Source organism: Schistocerca cancellata, chromosome 3 (assembly GCF_023864275.1).
Source record: "Schistocerca cancellata isolate TAMUIC-IGC-003103 chromosome 3, iqSchCanc2.1, whole genome shotgun sequence".
Lineage (NCBI taxonomy): Eukaryota > Metazoa > Arthropoda > Insecta > Orthoptera > Acrididae > Schistocerca > Schistocerca cancellata.
The window spans coordinates 327,804,977-327,823,264 of NC_064628.1; the positions used below are offsets into that span (position 1 = coordinate 327,804,977).

General features: G+C 43.6%; 1 protein-coding gene across 1 annotated transcript in view; it reads left to right on the top strand.

Annotated features, from left to right (window-relative positions):
* LOC126176292 (mite allergen Eur m 3-like) overlaps window positions 1-18,288 on the top strand; it is a 119,817-nt gene that overhangs the window by 5,775 nt on the left and 95,754 nt on the right. The window contains exon 2 of the mRNA XM_049923443.1: window positions 17,763-17,881. Within this exon, the coding sequence (XP_049779400.1) occupies window positions 17,763-17,881 (119 nt within the window). The remainder of the gene's footprint in view (window positions 1-17,762; window positions 17,882-18,288) is intronic.

An 18,288-nucleotide genomic window follows, 5' to 3' on the forward strand; every position in this document is an offset into this window, starting at 1 on the left:
CTCACTCACTATTTGCAAACTATTAGTCCTACAGAAAAAATGAACAGGACCTTTTCGTAGGAAATTTAATTAGTTAAATTTTGTACTGGGACACGTTTCCTTTGACGGCAAAAGTTTTCGAGTTACAGAAGAAAAACACTTGGGGGGGGGGGTCACTTTTGTATGTTTTTCTTGAAAAACTCGAAAACTACGACCTCCGGCGAAAACGCACCCAGAACAAAATTTAACTACATTAAATTTCCTACAAAAATGTTCTGTTCATTTTTTTCTGTAGGACTATAATTTGCACTAGTGAGTGAGTGAATATGAAAATTATGCATGTGGTATTTGAAGACATTGCAAGTTGCATAAAACATATAGGTAGGTGTACCTGAATCACCCTACGCACATATGTTAAAAATCTTTGCACCAAACGTATCGTGGGGAACAACTTTAGTTAGAAACAAAATGTTCGCTGAGGGTTCCTAACAACGCTAGGCATACTTTTGTAATGGGTACACTCCTGAGAGACGGCAGGGCGTAGGCAGTGTGGGTTGCCTGTGTTCCAGTCATATGCTCCGTGTGAAACGGGATAGACTGTGGCAATCACAGTTCCCGATTCGCTTCTGAAATATCTTTCTCCGCTTAGAGACAAGCATTCTTCATGTTTTATTGTTGAAAATCATTCTATCAAATTACTGGGGTAGGTAGAATTCAAATGCAACGCATCAGGTTAGTAGACGCTGCTAATTCGGTGAAATCTCATCGTCCTAGGAACCCTGATATCGCCGAGAAGCGTTGTTCCTTGTGTCGTGATCTACCAGTGCTATATATACAGGGTGAGTCATTTATCTTGACAACCCTAAATAACTATTTGTCCAGATGCAAATTACAAAATGTTTCAAGCAAATGTTCTTTAGCCGTCAGGGCGACATCAATCAGCATGATTGCCTTCGTTGTAGCTTTGTTTTTTATAAAGATATGAACAGCGGTATGACTTTTTTAAATGGCACCCCGTATTTTTTATTCGGTAATTCATTTCCTCTCCTAAAGACCTATTCAAAAAAGTATCACAGTGCACCATTCACTGAAACACAACGTTATTAATTGCATAACACAACATTGACGTTGACGCTCCCAGTGCTTAGTGCAGGTACTCGGGGTAATGGAACACGTCCACGTGCTGACGTTGACAGAGGACAAATGTAAACACAAGTAGAATGCGCACCTGTCATTCCGTCAACCATCGTCGGATGAGGAGTTGTGTGAGTAGAATGTACACCAACGAAGAGAACGTAGAAATGCTACTCATCTATGGGGAATGTAAATTAGCAGAACAGTAACTGCAATACTATTTTCTTATGTACGGGTACATTAATTACAGTAGTTTAGTGCTTTTAAATACTGTTGTATAGAGTAGGCATACAATTAAGGCTAACCTTTCTACAAACTGCATCGACATAACGTTTCTCTTATTGCTGTTGTTGAAGGTAGGCAAAATACTACGCAGGCAGTGGAACTGTACAAAGACCGAAATCCAGACAAGAACCCACCTTCTCGACGGATTTTTTCTCCTCTTGTTGCGACATTTCAGGAAACGGGAAGTTTCAACCTACGACAACGCAGTCCTCGTAGCTATCGCAAAGACGAAGCTGCCGAAGTTACTGTTTTCGCTTCCGTTGCTATGAATCCACATGTGAGCACACGAAAGTTTGAACACGAGATTGGCATTCCTAAAATCAGTGTACATCGTATTCTTACACGTCACCGGTTCCATCCTTACCATGTACACCTACATCAGGATTTGCATGGAAATGATTTCCAGAATCGTGTACAGTTCTGTCAGTCGGCACAGAAGCAAATCCTCGCCAACCCGAACTTTTTCTCCAATGTTCTATTTACCTATGAATGTTCCTTCTCAAACAAAGGACAGGTAAATACAAGGAACATGCGTTATTGGTCCAGCGACAACCCACGATGGTTTAGACAGGTGGAACATCAGCGTCAATAGAGAGCTAACGTCTGGTGTGGGATGCTTGGTACTACAATTATTGGCCGGTATTTCATCAATGGTAGTCTAAACGGCACAGCGTATGCTAACTTCCTCAAACGAATTCTTCCTCCTCTTCTGGATGAAGTGCCGCTAAGAATCAAAATGCTTACGTGGTATCAACACGATGGGTGTCCAGCACATAATGCCTTGCGTGCACGCCGTGTTCTGAACCGAAGGTATCCTGCCAGATGGATTGGTCGAGGAGGAACAGTTACTTGGCCTGCTAGATCTTCTGATTTAAATCCTCTGGACTTTTTTCTTTGGGGATGCATTAAATACGTTGTCTGTCGCGATCTTCCAACAACTCCAGCGGACATGCAGTAACGTATTGTGCTTGCTTGTAATTCTCTTCGGAAGGCAACACTGGAAACAGTAAATAATTCTCCCATTCAACGAGTGTACCAGTGTATCGGTGTCCAGGGTCACCACTTTGAGCACCTTTGAATGTCCTCCTCCTGGGCAATGGTACAGGAGAGTCAAAGTCAATTTTGTGTTATGTTTTTACCTGGTTTTCATTTTTTTCTGTCAACTCCAGCAAGTGGACGAGTTTGTAATCCCGGACTCAAAGTCAATGTTGTGTTATATAATTAATAACGTTGTGTTTTAGTGAATTTAAAAAAGTCATACCGCTGTTCATATCTTTATAAAAAACCAAGTCACAACGAAGGCAATCATGCTGATTGATATCCCCCTGACGGCTAAAGAACATTTGCTTGAAACATTTTCGAATCGATTCCACAGACCGAACGTGAGGAGAGGGGCTAGTGTAATTGGTTAACATAAACCATAAAAAAAATGCACGGAAGTATGTTTTTTAACACAAACCTACGTTTTTTGAAATGGAACCCCGTTAGTTTTGTTAGCACATCTGAACATATAAACAAATACGTAATCAGTGCCGTTTGTCGCATTGTAAAATGTTAATTACATCCGGAGATATTGTAACCTAAAGTTGACGCTTGAGTACCACTCCTCCGCTGTTCGATCGTGTGTATCGGAGAGCACCGAATTACGTAGGGATCCAAAGGGAACGGTGATGGAACTTAGGTACAGAAGAGACTGGAACAGCACATTACGTCCACATGCTAACACCTTTTTATTGGTCTTTTTCTATATATATATATATATATATATATATATATTGCCACAAAGAGTATAAATAGTTGATAGTAAAGTAGAAACAACACAATGAATACAGAACGTAAAAAAATGCAACGTGCAAAACTATAGACAAAAATGTTGTTCGTTTTTTTCTATCTTAACGGATTTATACCCACATTTCGACGACTGGTTAATGTGCTCAGTATGGGTTTTCACCACCTCTGGCAGCAGTAAAGGCCTGACGATGACGGGACATGCTGTGAGTGATATCAGTTTCATGTTCAGGCAGTAGCGCCCATTCTACCTGCAGAGCTGCTCGCAAGTGTTGGAGAGTGATTGGTGGATGCTGGCGTGACGCAGTTTGTGTCCCTAGTGCATCCCAGACATGCTCTACCGGATTCAAATCGGAAGAGCGAGCAGGTCACGCCATGTGTGTAGTATCTTCCGTTTCCAAGAAAACGTCAACAACCCGTGCTCTATGAGGTCGAGCATTATTGTCCATAATACGAAGTCTGGGCCGACAGCACCTCGCATCAACCACACACGAGTTTTCAAGATCTCGTCACGATACCTGACAGCAGTTAAACCTTGTCGATACACCCATACAATTTCATAGAGAGGTGTTCCAGTAGTCAATATATTCACTGCCCGTGCTATTAGTGATCCTTCACGATATCAGTCTCTTTCCACAGTGTTTGGATCCCGAAACCGTGTTCCATGTTACCTTCAGATGAGAATCCGTCAAGAATCACCCGCCAGACCAAATCGGGACTCACATGTGGAAAAAACATCAACCCACTGTTCGGCTGTCCAGGTGGCATGTTGACGACTTCACTCTAGACGTTCCTTTCTGTTAAGACGCGTCATAGGTACACATTCAGCAGGTCTCCGACAATAAAGGCCATTCTGCCGAAGCCTTCTGTACACCGTTTGCCTCGATAGAACACGCCCACTGGATACTGCGAGGTCAGACGCCAGTTGCCGTGCAGTATTAAGGCGGTACCGTAGTGCCTTTACAACCAAATAACGGTCCTCTCTTTCCGACGCCACATGTGGTCGGCCTTGCCCTGGTATTTGAGATGCAATTTCGTCCTTTATAAACTGTCGCCACATCCAAGAAGCAACGGAACGGTTCACTTTAAGCCATCGAGCCACATCAGTTTGCGATTGTCCTGCTTGCATTTTTTCTATGGCACTCCATCGCAGTGAGTCTGGCATCTTCTCTGTGCCATACGGCACTGTGACTGTATGAACAGCAATAATGGATGTGGAACTACCCGAAAAACACTACCACGTTTGACAGGTGTCCTGAGATCATTGTTGGCGTGGTTGTCCGTTGATCGGAATGCCACCTTCTGTTCAGAACACGATCGTACGAACATCTATTGATAGTTTGTATGATTGTGTCGTGAATTAGACACAGAACGGGGAAACAGCTATTTGTTTCTTTAATTTTGGACACCGGGGTATATTACCTCAGAAAACGAGGATGAAATGAAATAACACTTAACGGTTTGGAATAGTGTATAATGGTATCTCACTGATTAAAAATTATGCCAAATTTACAGAGAACTTAGCACTAATCAGTATGACCTTGCACCCCAGATGGCCTAGATGCATGCAATAATTCGGTTGGAAATAGTGTCATAATGCCATTTGTATCGTCTTCTGAGGCAAGCTGGCCCACAACTGTTGTAACTTGTCTTTTATACTCTGAATACTGACCCTGCGACAGAGCTGCCATCCGAATTGGTGCCACACATGTTCTATTAGGGACACACCTGGGAACCTTGCTGACCACGTGAGTAATTCAAATGGTTCAAATGGCTCTGAGCACTATGGGACTTAACAGCTGAGGTCATCAGTCCCATAGAACTTAGAACTACTTAAACCTAACTAACCTAAGGACATCACACACATCCATGCCCGAGGCAGGATTCGAACCTGCGACCGTAGCGGTCGCGCGGTTCCAGACTGAAGCGCCTAGAACCGCTCGGCCACTCCGGTCGGCGCGAGTAATTCAACAGCATGTAGATGTGCCATGTGCGGACAAGCATTATCCTACTGAAAAACAGCACCATGCAGATTGTCCGTGGCTTACTGTCATGCTGGCAGAGTTCCCTCAATCGCTACCAGCTGTGATCTGAATTTCTGCCCGATAGCTCTCCACACCATGACACCAGGACACTGCTAGGCCTCTTCAAAACACTGGAAGCATGGTACTCTCTCCAGCTCGCCACAGTACTTTCAGACAATCGTCAGAACACAACACAAAGCGATTCATCAGCAGTCATTGCTTCCTGGTCAAGTTGTAAGGTGGCAGAATAAGTGAAGGTCAGATTCACACTTTACATGAGAGCTTTATACATCGCAACGGGAGGGTGGATATGACACCTAACTTAATTCGGTGGTTAAGAGCAAATTTGCCTATCAGTATGTAATGCAAAAAGGGATGACACTCAATCGATGGTAATTAACACACCATTCCTATATAATGCATGTTTATGAGCAGAGGGTGCAACAAGCAGCAAGAGGCGTTTTAGTTTGGAATTCAGAGGGGCGAGAGCAGAGGCAAGGCTGCGCCACGGGAGATACAATGGAAATCACTTGAAGGGGCGTCCCAAGCCAGGTCAACGACCGACCCGGTGACTCAGGAGGGGAGAGCGAGTTAGCGGGCCATCTGATGGAGGACAGGAAAGAAAGCTTTTAAAAAACGGCGTTTCAGAATTCCAAATGGATACTAAGAAGACCAGTAACGCATTTTCGATCACGTGTCCAGCGAGTGGTACACACGTGAGGGACAATGTACGCATTTTGACGTCTGGCATGGGCACAAAACGTCCGATTGGCGGAAACGCACTAGGAAGAAGTAAACAGCCGAAGTTTCCACGCAATTTAATAGTAGGGCCCTTGCGATTGGTAGAGAGAGTTTTCACAAAATAAGAGGAACACTCCTATTGGTCGAAAAAAGCTGTGACATGAAGAACGAAACAACCCAAGTGGCGAGACAGATAATGGACAAATTTTGTGGGGACTTTTCTCTGAACTGGCGTCTAGTGAAGAATGGAGCGCATAACGCTCTGTACAATACAGAGGAGCAATTTGTGTGAACACTGCGTTCACAGCAGCTGACATCCAGCTAGAAATTAGTTGTAGCATCGTTTAGCTCCAACTGTGGAGAAACGGACCAGCCAATTAGTTAATTGCTCTTGCAAGAACTGAGAAGGCATATAATATGCACGCTGCTCCAGCCATGTGCATGTATATAGCCTTATTCTAAGACTAGGGATGTATACATGTTTTTGCGTGTAACGAGAAATGTAGGGAGAGTTTCTGCTGGATAATTCAGCAAAGGTTTTTAATAACTGTTTATAGAAATTTCAGAGGGAGAGAGTGGCCTAGCAGACGACAGCTCATCGCAGCTTGAGGTAAATACCGCGTGCAGAGGCGTATACTTGTTGGTTCACCAGCTTGCGTCCACTGTTAACTCGAGCGACCTTGGGTAATCTTTTGCTCAGTTTTCACATAACTAACCATCCACCATAGACTTGATTGTCATCCTAAAAATAGTACCGAATTTTGAATCGGGATCGGATGATTTAGCCGCGCGGGATTAGCCTAGCGCTCTAAGGCGCTGCAGTCATGGACTGTGCGGCTGGTCCCGGCGGGGGTTCGAGTCCTCCCTCGGGGATGGGTGTGTGTGTTTGTCCTTAGGATAATTTAGGTTAAGTAGTGTGTAAGCTTAAGGACTGATGACCTTAGCAGTTAAGTCCCATAAGATTTCACACACATTCGGATGATTTATCATAGTACTGACTAACATCATAACGAAATCGTAAGAACCATTTTGTAAAGAAACATCTAGTTAATATTGTCGTGTTTAGCATAATTTAACTTTCTGGGAGTTAATATTTAATATTGTTGTGTTTAGGATTATTTCACTTTCGATGTTGACGAGATGCGTTATTCTGACAACTGTTTTAACATTGTCACACGGTAAACTGTGTAAAAGCGTGTATTTCTATGCTAGTATTGAGACATTAGACATTTCAACTTACACAGTTGTTCTCAGTCATAGAATAAGAAGAAGAACCGAAAATATCACCACGTCAGACGCGGCTATTTGAGTTGGGGTATTAACGGCAACCTATCCTTGAGACAGTAATTCTCTAATCTGTATCCAACCAATGGTGCAGGATGACACAGAACGTTTTGTTGTTGGGTGACAAACACAGATGTGAAGGGGTTAAGAAGTGCTTGGTGCACAGTACAGCTATCACCCCTAGTGGTGGTCAGAGGGTCTACCGGAACCTTGAAGATGAGTATGTCCACCCTCACGTTCCCATGCAACCCATCATTGGGCCATTGTCGCACTCTAACGCCCCACAGACCTGAATAACGTACGATTTGACCAGCCAACCAGCCAGACAGCCGCTTTCAAATCTCGTATGTCGGGTGCTGATCATGCTATCTCACACGTGTACACGGCATCTATGTGTCCTCCACAGTGATCACTCAATATCTGACGCTGTTCGCGCTCCTTATATATCCTACCAGAGCTGGAAGCAACACAAGCAGAACAATGATTATACACTCTTGTGGCTGTTCTACCTGACAAAGAGAACTGCAAGTGTCATTATTTACATGCCCGCTGGTGGTCTATATGTGTACGAAGTTACACTGACCTCTGACCATGTCTTCTGGATGCTTTACTTGTTTTGTCAGGCAAGTAGTTCATAGAGAAGTCAGTATTTCGCCTGCTTAGATACTTCTTCCGTCTTTCCCTCAATTGTGCCGATCTTTCCTTCTCTACAAAACTGCTGTACCCAAAATGTTCATGTATCTGTTTTGTTCTTTCTAATCTTGGACTGCCTCTACAATATTTCCCCTCTAGTACGTTTAAAGTAATAGATGAGTTTTGCTATTAGGGCAGCAAAAGAACTGATGATGGTCGAAGTAGAGAGGATATAAAAGGTAGACTACCAATGGCAAAAAAAGCGTTTCTGAAGAAAAGAAATTCGTTAACACCGAATATAGATTTAAGTGTTAAGAAGTCTTTTCTAAAATTATTTGTATGGAAGTGAAACATGGACGATAAACAGTTTAGCCAAGAGGAGAATAGAAGTTTTTGGAATGTAGTGCTACAGAAGAATGCTGAATATTAGAAAGGTAGATCACATAACTAATGAGGAGGTACTGAATAGAATGAGGGAGGAAAGAAATTCGTGGCATAACCTAACTAGAAGAAGGGGTATATTCCGTGACATCAGGGGATCACCAATTTAGTATTGGAGGGAAGAACAGGGGATAAAAATTGTAGAGGGGGATCAAACGATTACCACAGTAAGCACATTCAGAAGGATGTAATTTGCTGTAGTTATTCGGAGATGAAGAAGCCTGGAAGGGATAGAATAAGATGTAGAGCTGAATCAAACGAGCCTTCTGGCTCTTTTCAACACCAAGTTTACTATTTCCAGATACCGCAACATATGTTCCAATATCTCATCCCATCTTCTGGTGCAGACTTTTCATTAACTTCTTTCCTCACCCATTATTTTCACTATGACTTGTACATATCATCTGCACACCGCGCCCGCCGGCTAGTTCTGGTGCTCTTGTGAGCTGCCGCCCCAGTTTTCGTGTGCGTGCGACTGCGACTATTCTTAGGCCTGAAGACAAAGGTGTGGTTTTCGCTAATCCAGCTAAAAGGGTGGTGGCCTGGTCCCCCTGGCGGTTTTTAAAGACGACTGCTTCCCACACAGTGGCATGGGTTCCCTAGTGCCCTTTGACAAACAAACTCCTGAAAGCGTCGGCAGGTAGCAGCACTTCATAGTGGTATTATGAACTTTAACAGGAAATAACCATCGCTGTGTCTACTTGTTGCTCTGGAGCCTGAGTGGCTGAAAAATCTGCCTGTGAAAAAAGTATCGTAGAGTCGTCAGCAGATCGCGAAATCGAGGAGTCGAGTGGCGGCCATGGTAAGGTGCAGGAGGAGAGTTGGGCGTCTGGGACGGAGGTGGTGTGCGGGTGCGTATTTCGGAAGGTTGTGGTCGGGGTCAGTAAGGTTGTTATCTACTAGCAGAAAGTCAGGAAAGTCTAGCGTGAAATTTTCACTCTGCAGAGAAGTGTGCGCTGTTACGAAACTTCATGTCAGATTAAAACTGTTTGATGCACCGAGACTCAGACTTGGGATATTTGCCTTTCGCAGACAAGTGCTCTACCGACTGAGCTACCCAAGCAGGCCTCACGACACGCCATCGTAGCTTTACTTCCACCAGCACCTCATCTCCCACATTCCAAACTTCACAGAAGCTCACCTGCGAAACTTACAAGACTAGCATTCCTGGAAGAAAGGATATGGCGGAGTCATTGCTTGAGACACTTAAAGTAGTAAAGGAGGTTTGCTATTTGGGGAGCAAAATAACTGATGATGGTCCAAATAGAGAAGATATAAAATGTAGACTGGCAATGGCAAGGAAAGCGTTTCTGAAGAAGAGAAATTTGTTAACATCGAGTATAGAATTAAGTGTCAGGAAGTCGTCTCTGAAAGTATTTGTATGGAAGTGAAACATGGACGATAAATAGTTTGGACAAGAAGAGAATAGAAGCTTTCGAAGTGTGGTGCTACAGAAGAATGCTGAAGATTAGATGGGTAGATCACATAACTAATGAGGAGGTATTGAATAGAATTGGGGAGAAGAGGAATTTGTGGCACAACTTGACGAGAAGAAGGGACCGGTTGGTAGGACATGTTCTGAGGCATCAAGGGATCACAAATTTAGCATTGGAGGGCAGCGTGGAGGGTAAAAATTGTAGAGGGAGACCAAGAGGTGAATACACTAAGCAGATTCAGAAGGATGTAGGTTGCAGTATGTACTGGGAGATGAAGAAACTTGCACAGGATAGGGTAGCATGGAGAGCTGCATCAAACCAGTCTCAGGACTGGAGACCACAACAACAACAACATTGCTTAGCTACAGCCTAGAGGATATTTCCAGACAGTTTTAATATGCCAGGAAGTTTCATAGCAGTGCATATTCCTCCGCTGCAGAATTAAAATTTCATTTTCGAAATGTTCTCCAGGCTGTGGCTAAGCCATGGCTCAACTATATTATCCCTTCCAGGAGCGCTAGTCATGTACGTTTCCCAGAATTTCTGCGAAATTTGAAAGGAGGGAGATGAAGTACTGGCGATAGTAAAGCTGTGAGGGCGGGTCGTGAGTCGTGTTTTAGTAGCTTAGTTGGTAGAGCACTTGCCCGCGAAAGTCCTGAATTCGAATCTCTGGCTCGCATACAGTTTTAATCTGCCAGGAAGTTTCAGTTCAGAAAGTACTCGGAAGTGTGTTTCCGGGTGCGGATGTCGGAAACGTTTTAATCAGTTGCCTGTTTCCGAGATGTTTTTGATATTTACCGAGTGCTCCCGGACTGTATAGAAGATGCCGCCTAACCGAGCGTGGAAGTGCTGTTTGGTGGGAGAAGTGGACTTGTCTAAGATTATTAGAAGACAAGGAACTGCACGTTGCTTAAATGGACATTGTAACCGTGGAGCTCTTGCGTATGTGTGTACCATTTTAACATTAGACTGTGATCCTATGTTGTTTACGGGGGAACTGGTAGAAACCGGTTGGTGGCGATGTTTACATTGAATGCTGTGTTAACTGTCCATTTTAGTGATCGGATTTGGAAATCTCTTAACAAATGGATTGCTACAGGGCACTGATCAATGTTCTAGAGGAAGTGACTATTTTAACCCTGTATCGTGGTTCAAAGCTAGGCTGGCGACCCTGACTTAGCTTGATAGCATTTTTGTAGCAGTGCGCAGGAATTACCCAGATCCGCTAACAAACATCACGGCGGAACTTTATGGAGCAATTTGATTCGTGATTTGTCTCCCACAACAAAGGGGCTAAGGGTTCATACTCCGACCGCGGTCGTGAGGACCTTCACCAGACACTACAGAAGTTTCGAGACGACCGATGAGGACGAACTTTTCATCGTTCATTTCGCATTTAATCTGTTCACTTTATTTTCCAAAGTTTTAATAGTATTACACACGTGTTCTACCAGTTTTCTTCCTTCCACAGGTTTTCGAAGGCCGACGTTTCACTTCCACGGAGTGCTGTGCTCCAGATGAACATTATCAGTAGCTTCTTCCTCATTTACGAATCAGTATCTCGTCCATAGAAGGTTTTTTTTAACTGGGGGAAGCCTTCTTCAACAGTGATATCCTCCTTCTTTCGGACATCCTGTGTACTGTTATTTCATAGACAGGAGAACTTTTTCACTTGTTCCAACAACGCGTTGTTGATAATTTTGAAGTTAAACACTTCGTCATTTCACTTTCACGTATTCTTCATCGCGTTTGTCTTTACATTGTTAGCCCTAATTCATATAACTCATATTCATTGCTAGATACGTGATCTATTCTTTTCACCAGATCTTAGATATTTTTTCCATCGGCTCAGAAGGGGTAGGGCGTCTGCGATCCTTGATTTCGTTTCTGTTTTCCCCTGAATTTTGGTTCTTCATACTGTAGGTTTCCTCTCTTATCAAGTAACTGAACGAGAAGAAATGTTCCTGCAGTGACATATTGCTACGCCGAACACGCTAACCACGCAGATTGTAGTTTGCGAAAGACAGCATGTGGAGAGCTATATTGAATTAAGCACAGATATAAATCTTAGGTCATCAGCAAAAGGCTTGCTTACCACGTCTCTTCTACAGCTGTCTCGAATTTCTTCTCTTTAGGCCGTGGCTACTGACATGCCATCTAAATACACTGAATTTCTGAGTGGCTTACGTGGGAATACTGTTACAATGCTACAGTAAAGACTTAAGACCTTATTTATTAATACAAACCAAAATAAGGCAAATGCGTTTCGGCAATCAGCCCTATCTGAGAGCCAGTCTGAAATCATTAACTACAGTAACCATTGCGGAGTCTGAACATAACCATGTGACGATCATAATACAAAAAAATACGCAGTATCTGTTTCCACTTTCTTCAGTTCAGTGCGTAAGCATAAATTAGCACGATACAGACAGATGTGTTGTCAACCTTGATGGCTAGAAACGTTTACCTCACTTTTGACAAAAGAAAGTAACTGCTCGTTGTGTGCGGATATCACCTGCATGAAGGCTAGTCTTAAACTCACTGCTGTCCGTCGGCCACTGTGGCCGAGCGGTTCTAGGCGCTTCAGTCCGGAACCGCGCGCCTGCTACGATCGCAGGTTCGAATCCTGCCACGGGCCTGGATGTGTGTGGTGTCCTTAGGTTAGTTAGGTTTAAGTAGTTCTATGTCTAGGGGACTGCTGACCTCAGATGTTAAGTCCCATAGTGCTTAGAGCCATTTGAACCATTTGAACCACTGCTGTCCTATGGTAATACTTTCCCATCTGACCACACAGAGCACGCTCGTGATTGTTCAGTTAACTCCGATAACCACTCGTAGCTTAATTCTTTAGTTAAACCCTGCAAGTCAGGTTTGAATAACTGTCGTACCCGAGTGGAATGGAGCCGTTGTATGCAGAGGAAGTTAAGCCGCTTTCCGAAAAAGCGGACTAGCCATTCCCACAAGGTGTCCCGGCAAAGATTACCCTACAACTTTCTCTCTCCCACTTCTCTCTCACAGATGTTGTAGTTGGTAATACCACACTGTCCGTCGCATACACAGGCCAGGTGACAAAGGATCACACTCGCAAGAAAGACGCCATATAAACGCGCAGCCAGACCAAACATAATCATAACACTAAACGAAAGCAATGATGATAGAGAAAATGAAGCATCATTTAGTGAAACAAAAACAGAAGATGAAGCAGACACAGACTAAGACAAGGTAAGACATAACACCAAAGTAGTTACGAAACTACACATATACGTAGAATGATGTTAGGGATAAAAATACACACAACGCAGCTGTGGCCAGAAATGTATAACACCATCAACGCAAAATTCGATTGTATCTTTATATAGTATTACAACGTTTCTGAGTTAGTACTAACAACAGTCGTGTAAGTGGAGAAAATGTTGCAGAGCCACACTTGTAGGACCTCTTAGAAGCGTATAGTAACTGAATGTGAGCAACTGATCGTGGGGTGTGGACTCTATGTACATTCCAAGACTACAAAGCGGCTTAACTCATACCTCTTCCTACTTTCTATGTCTTCTTTTCTCTTACTGTCTTTTAGTTAGCTTTCTTCAATTTTCCGCATAGTCTAGATCATTTAGATTAAGTAATAACAGGTTGAACAAAGCACCCGTAGAACTGTGATTGCTCACATCAATGTTGTTCATTCAAAGGACGTGTACTCGTACAAATAGTGCTGAATGCCACAACTGTATATGAATTTGTTATTGTAACTATGAGGGCTTGCTGAGAAGTAGTTCCTCTGCATTTTTATGCGAAAAATGTTAAAGGTCTTTAAATAAAATAAATGTTATTAACATTCTACGTTGTTTATTTTTCATATCTAAATATTTTCAAACTTCTGCCGCTAGAGGGCTCCAAACTATAGCGTGTAACATGGCGGCGTGTAACGTAACTATCTCGTTGCTTGATAAACAGCGCGCCGTAATCGAGTTTAGAATTTGAAGAGTTCGTCCAACCTCTCGTTCAGCATGAGAACGGCAGATCACACACGAGCGCTGCGACATCTGCAACAATCCGAGATCATCCTCTATACAGACCCGACTCAGCCACATCCGAGTTCCATCTGACTCCATAACTTAAAGAACACCTTACAACACTTCACTTCAATAGTGACGTCCTGGTGCAAGCAGAGGTGAGGCTGTGGGTCCGTCAACAAAGCCAAACGTTCTACATTAACGGTATCAACAAACTGGCCCCTCGTTGAGAGAAATGTGTTCGTCGCCAGGGTGATTATGTTGAGAAATATATATGTAGATATGAAGAATAAAGATGTAGAATGTTAACGTTTGCTTTATTAAAAAACTTTTTAGCACGCCCTCGTATGATTATAAGGTGTCTCATTAATTTAATGTAATGTACTTCGCACTATTCATTTCTCGCAGGAAATGAATAAATAATATTGTAGGATTGTTAACAGTTTATTCTATCGCTCACGTAAGAACATGGTGAATGCAATAGTGACGGAGCTAGCTATGAAGTCAGGAAAGTTTATTGGAAATTAAATGAGTAAGCGATGCTGTGGGCTGGGCTTGTTGTGTGCTGTTGTGATAGACCTGCTTGAAAAAAGGCAATGTGCTGTGCACGAATGACCACGCTTCAGATAAGCAATGCTTTTAAGAACTTCATGTGATACCTAAGAATATGACGTGGCTTCAGAAAGAAACTCGGTTCTTGTGCGGGCAATGAAACTTAAGTTGTAGCCTTTTTTGATTAAGCGAGCGCCGATTAGAATGCAGCGGGATGCCAGACAGATGGAGAGCCAGAGCAGACGTAGCGTGCCGAGGGGTTACGATAAGAGTCGAGTCGGGCGCGGTAGGCCAGCACGGTGACTTGCAAAAACGTGAAGGCGGAAGGACACAGAAAAGCCAGGGGTAGCTTAGAAATAAGACGCAGCATCCACAGGCGTACACCCCTTAGGGATGGAGGAGGAAAACTGGTACGACCAGAGGCTGCCAAACGGTAAAAAAGTAGTTCGTTTCAAAAAACTTTAAATTAGAGCAGAGAGCCAGACTAAATTTTGCAGAAGAGTGTAAATCAAAAGTATATTTGCGCAGAAAGCCACAGGGAGAGTATAGGGTAAAATGTGTCTGTTTTAAGGGCAGAGACTGTGGCTGACGCCACAAGCGTTTCAATGGGGAAGAAGGAGCGCACAGTTCGCCATTGTTGAAGACTAGCGGTTAGACCAGGGAGCAGTACGGATGGCCGGCATTTGCGCTCCGCATGATTACCAACTAAGCTTTGCTTTTTGGCTAAATCTGCATAAGACCGTGACAAAGTAACGGTCGCGTAGGTGCTGATGTTATTTTGACTGTGAATGAATGTTTATCTTAATATGTGTCAATTACTGAGGTATAGACGCTAACAGTTAATTGAGCAAAGCTTAGCGCATACAACAACACGACAGTCATAGAACACGGTAAGTCAGCTGCTGTGACGCTCCTGCTGTTGCAATTCTGTTTGTGTTCTCTGCCAATGATCATTATGACCAATTGGGTATGATCATGCTTATTTTTTTGTGGGGCGTCAAGTGTAAGTAAAGACTGAGTTCCGTGGCATCCGGTAATACAAGATCCTGGCCTCGTGCACTAAAAGTACTGCGTGGCAGCTGAGTGAATGATATTAAAACGATCACAACTGGAATTAGCCTGATTGAGACAACAACCAAATGCAATCGGTATCCGACAGTGGTCTTAAACCCACTTAGAGGGGCATATCCATCTGACCGCTATCTGGCTGGATCCTGGAGGGAAAACTACGATTTTGATACTCGTTTGTGATAAATTGTGTCAATGGATTTTGAGGCCAATGTGTCTCTGGAATATACTGGTTGGTCCATTGATCGTGATCGGGCCAAATATCTCACGGAATAAGCGTCTAACGAAAAAACTACAAAGAACGAAACTTGTGTAGCTTGAAGGGGGAAAAGAGGTGGCGCTATGGTTGGCCCGCTAGATGCCGCTGCCATAGGTCAAACGGACATCAATTGCGTTTTTTTTAAATAGGAACTCACATTTTTATTACATATTCGTGTAGTACGTAAAGAAATATGAATGTTTTAGTTGGACCACTTCTTTCCCTCTGTGATCGATGGCGCTGTAATAGTCACAAACATATGGCTCACAATTTTAGACGAACAGTTGGTAACAGGTAGGTTTTTTAAATTAAAATACAGAATGTAGTTACGTTTGAACATTTTATTTCGGTTGTTCCAATGTGATACATGTACCTTTGTGAACTTATCATTTCTGAGAACGCGTTACAGCGTGATTACCTGTAAATACCTCATTAATGCAATAAATGCTCAAAATGATGTCCGTCAACCTCAATGCATTTGGCAATACGTGTAACGACATTCCTCTCAACAGCGAGTAGTTCGCCTTCCGTAATGTTCGCACATGCATTGACAATGCGCTAACACATGTTGTCAGGCGTCGTCGGTGGATCACGATAGCAAATATCCTTCAACATTCCCCACAGAAAGAAATCCGGGGACGTCAGATCCAGTGAACGTGCGGGCCATGGTATGGTGCTTCGACGTCTAATCCACCTGTCAGGAATTTGTTTTTCAATACCGCTTCAACCGCACGCGAGCTATGTGCCGGACATGCATCATGTTGGAAGTACATCGCCATTCTGTCATGCAGTGAAACATCTTGTACTAACATCGGTAGAACACAATGCAGGAAATCAGCATTCATTGTCGCAGCCATCGTGGATTTTCCGTTACCCAATAGTGCATATTATGCCCGTTTACGTTACCACTGTTGGTGAATGACGCTTCGTCGCTAAATAGAATGCGTCCAAAAAATCTGTCATCGTCCCATAATTTCTCTTCTGCCCAGTGGCAGAACTGTACACGACCTGCAAAGTCGTCGCCATGCAATTCCTGCTGCATAGAAATACGGTACGGGTGCAATCGATGTTGATGTAGCATTATCAACACCGACGTTTTTGAGATTCTCGATTCTCGCACAATTTGTCTGCTACTGATGTGCGGATTAGCCGCGACAGCAGCTAAAACACCTGCTTGGGCATCATCATTCGTTGCAGGTCGTGGCTGACATTTCACATATGGCTGAACACTTCCTGTTTCCTTAAATAACGTAACTATCAGGCGAACGGTCAGTACACTTGGATGATGTCGTCCAGGATACCGAGCAGCATACATAGCACACGCCCGTTGGGTATTTTGATCACAATAGCCATACATCAACACGATATCGACCTTTTTCGAAATTGGTAAACGGTCTATTTTAACACGGGTAATGTATCACGAAGCAAATACAGTCCGCACTGGCGGAATGTTACGTGATACCACGTGCTTATACGTTTGTGACTATTACAGCGCCCTCTATCACAAAGCGAAAAAGGTGGTCCAACTAAAACATTCATATTTCTTTACGTACTACACGAAAATGTAATAAAAAATGGGGGATCCTATTTTTAAAAAAACCCAGTTGATATCCGTTTGACCTATGGTAGCACCATCTGGCGGGGCAACCATAGCGCCATCTGGTTTCGTTCTTTGTAGTTTTTTCGTTTGATGTTTATTTCGTGAGATATTTGGCCAGGTCACTATCAATGAACCATCCTGTTTATGCTTCTAATCAGAGCTTTGTTGCATTATTTAGTAGCACCGGAATTCCTCCCCAAAACCTTAGTTCTACGTATTTGCTAAGTCCAGAATCCACAGGGTGCCGAATAACATACTAGCAGCTGAACTGCAGGTAAGGGCAGGTACGATTACAGGTCGAGTAAGTGCAGAGGCTGACTACACTGCCACCGCGCAGGTAAGTCACAAACAGGACCTGCCACGCACACCTGTAAATCTACCGTTTACCAGACAGTCCAAGGGGTCCAGTACGTTATAAGTTGGGGTTTGTCATTGCGCAGAGGACATGTCACAAAGTGGTACATCGGCCTGGGGAGTGCTACACGCAGTTGGCCCGGATGTCAGAGTAACCTGTGGCAATGTCTGCAGCTGTCGGTGCAGGTGCAGCGGCCGGAAGAGCTGTCCACGTACCGCCACGCATGCGGAGGGGTCGTGCTCAACCAGTACTGGGCGGTCACCGCGGCGCACTGCATCGCTTCTCGCCTTCAGTGAGTACCACTCACCTCGCAGCCTGCTACGACTCATACACTGCGTAACAAAAAATCGTGAAGCCTCCAGAAGACATGGTCGGAAGTACATAGCATCGGTGGATAACTAAATGATTAGAGTTACAATTCTCTGTCAAATGTTTTTTATTCCAGTCTTTGATTACAATACCAATTCTTTTGACGATAACCGGTTTCAGTCAGTAATGGCCATCCTCAGATCTTGTTGTTGTTGTTCTGGTCTTCAAAAAATAGTTCAAATGGCTCTGAGCACTATGGGACTCAACTGCTGTGGTCATAAGTCCCCTAGAACTTAGAACTACTTAAACCTAACTAACCTAAGGACAGCACACAACACCCAGCCATCACGAGGCAGAGAAAATCCCTGACCTCGCTGGGAATCGAACCCG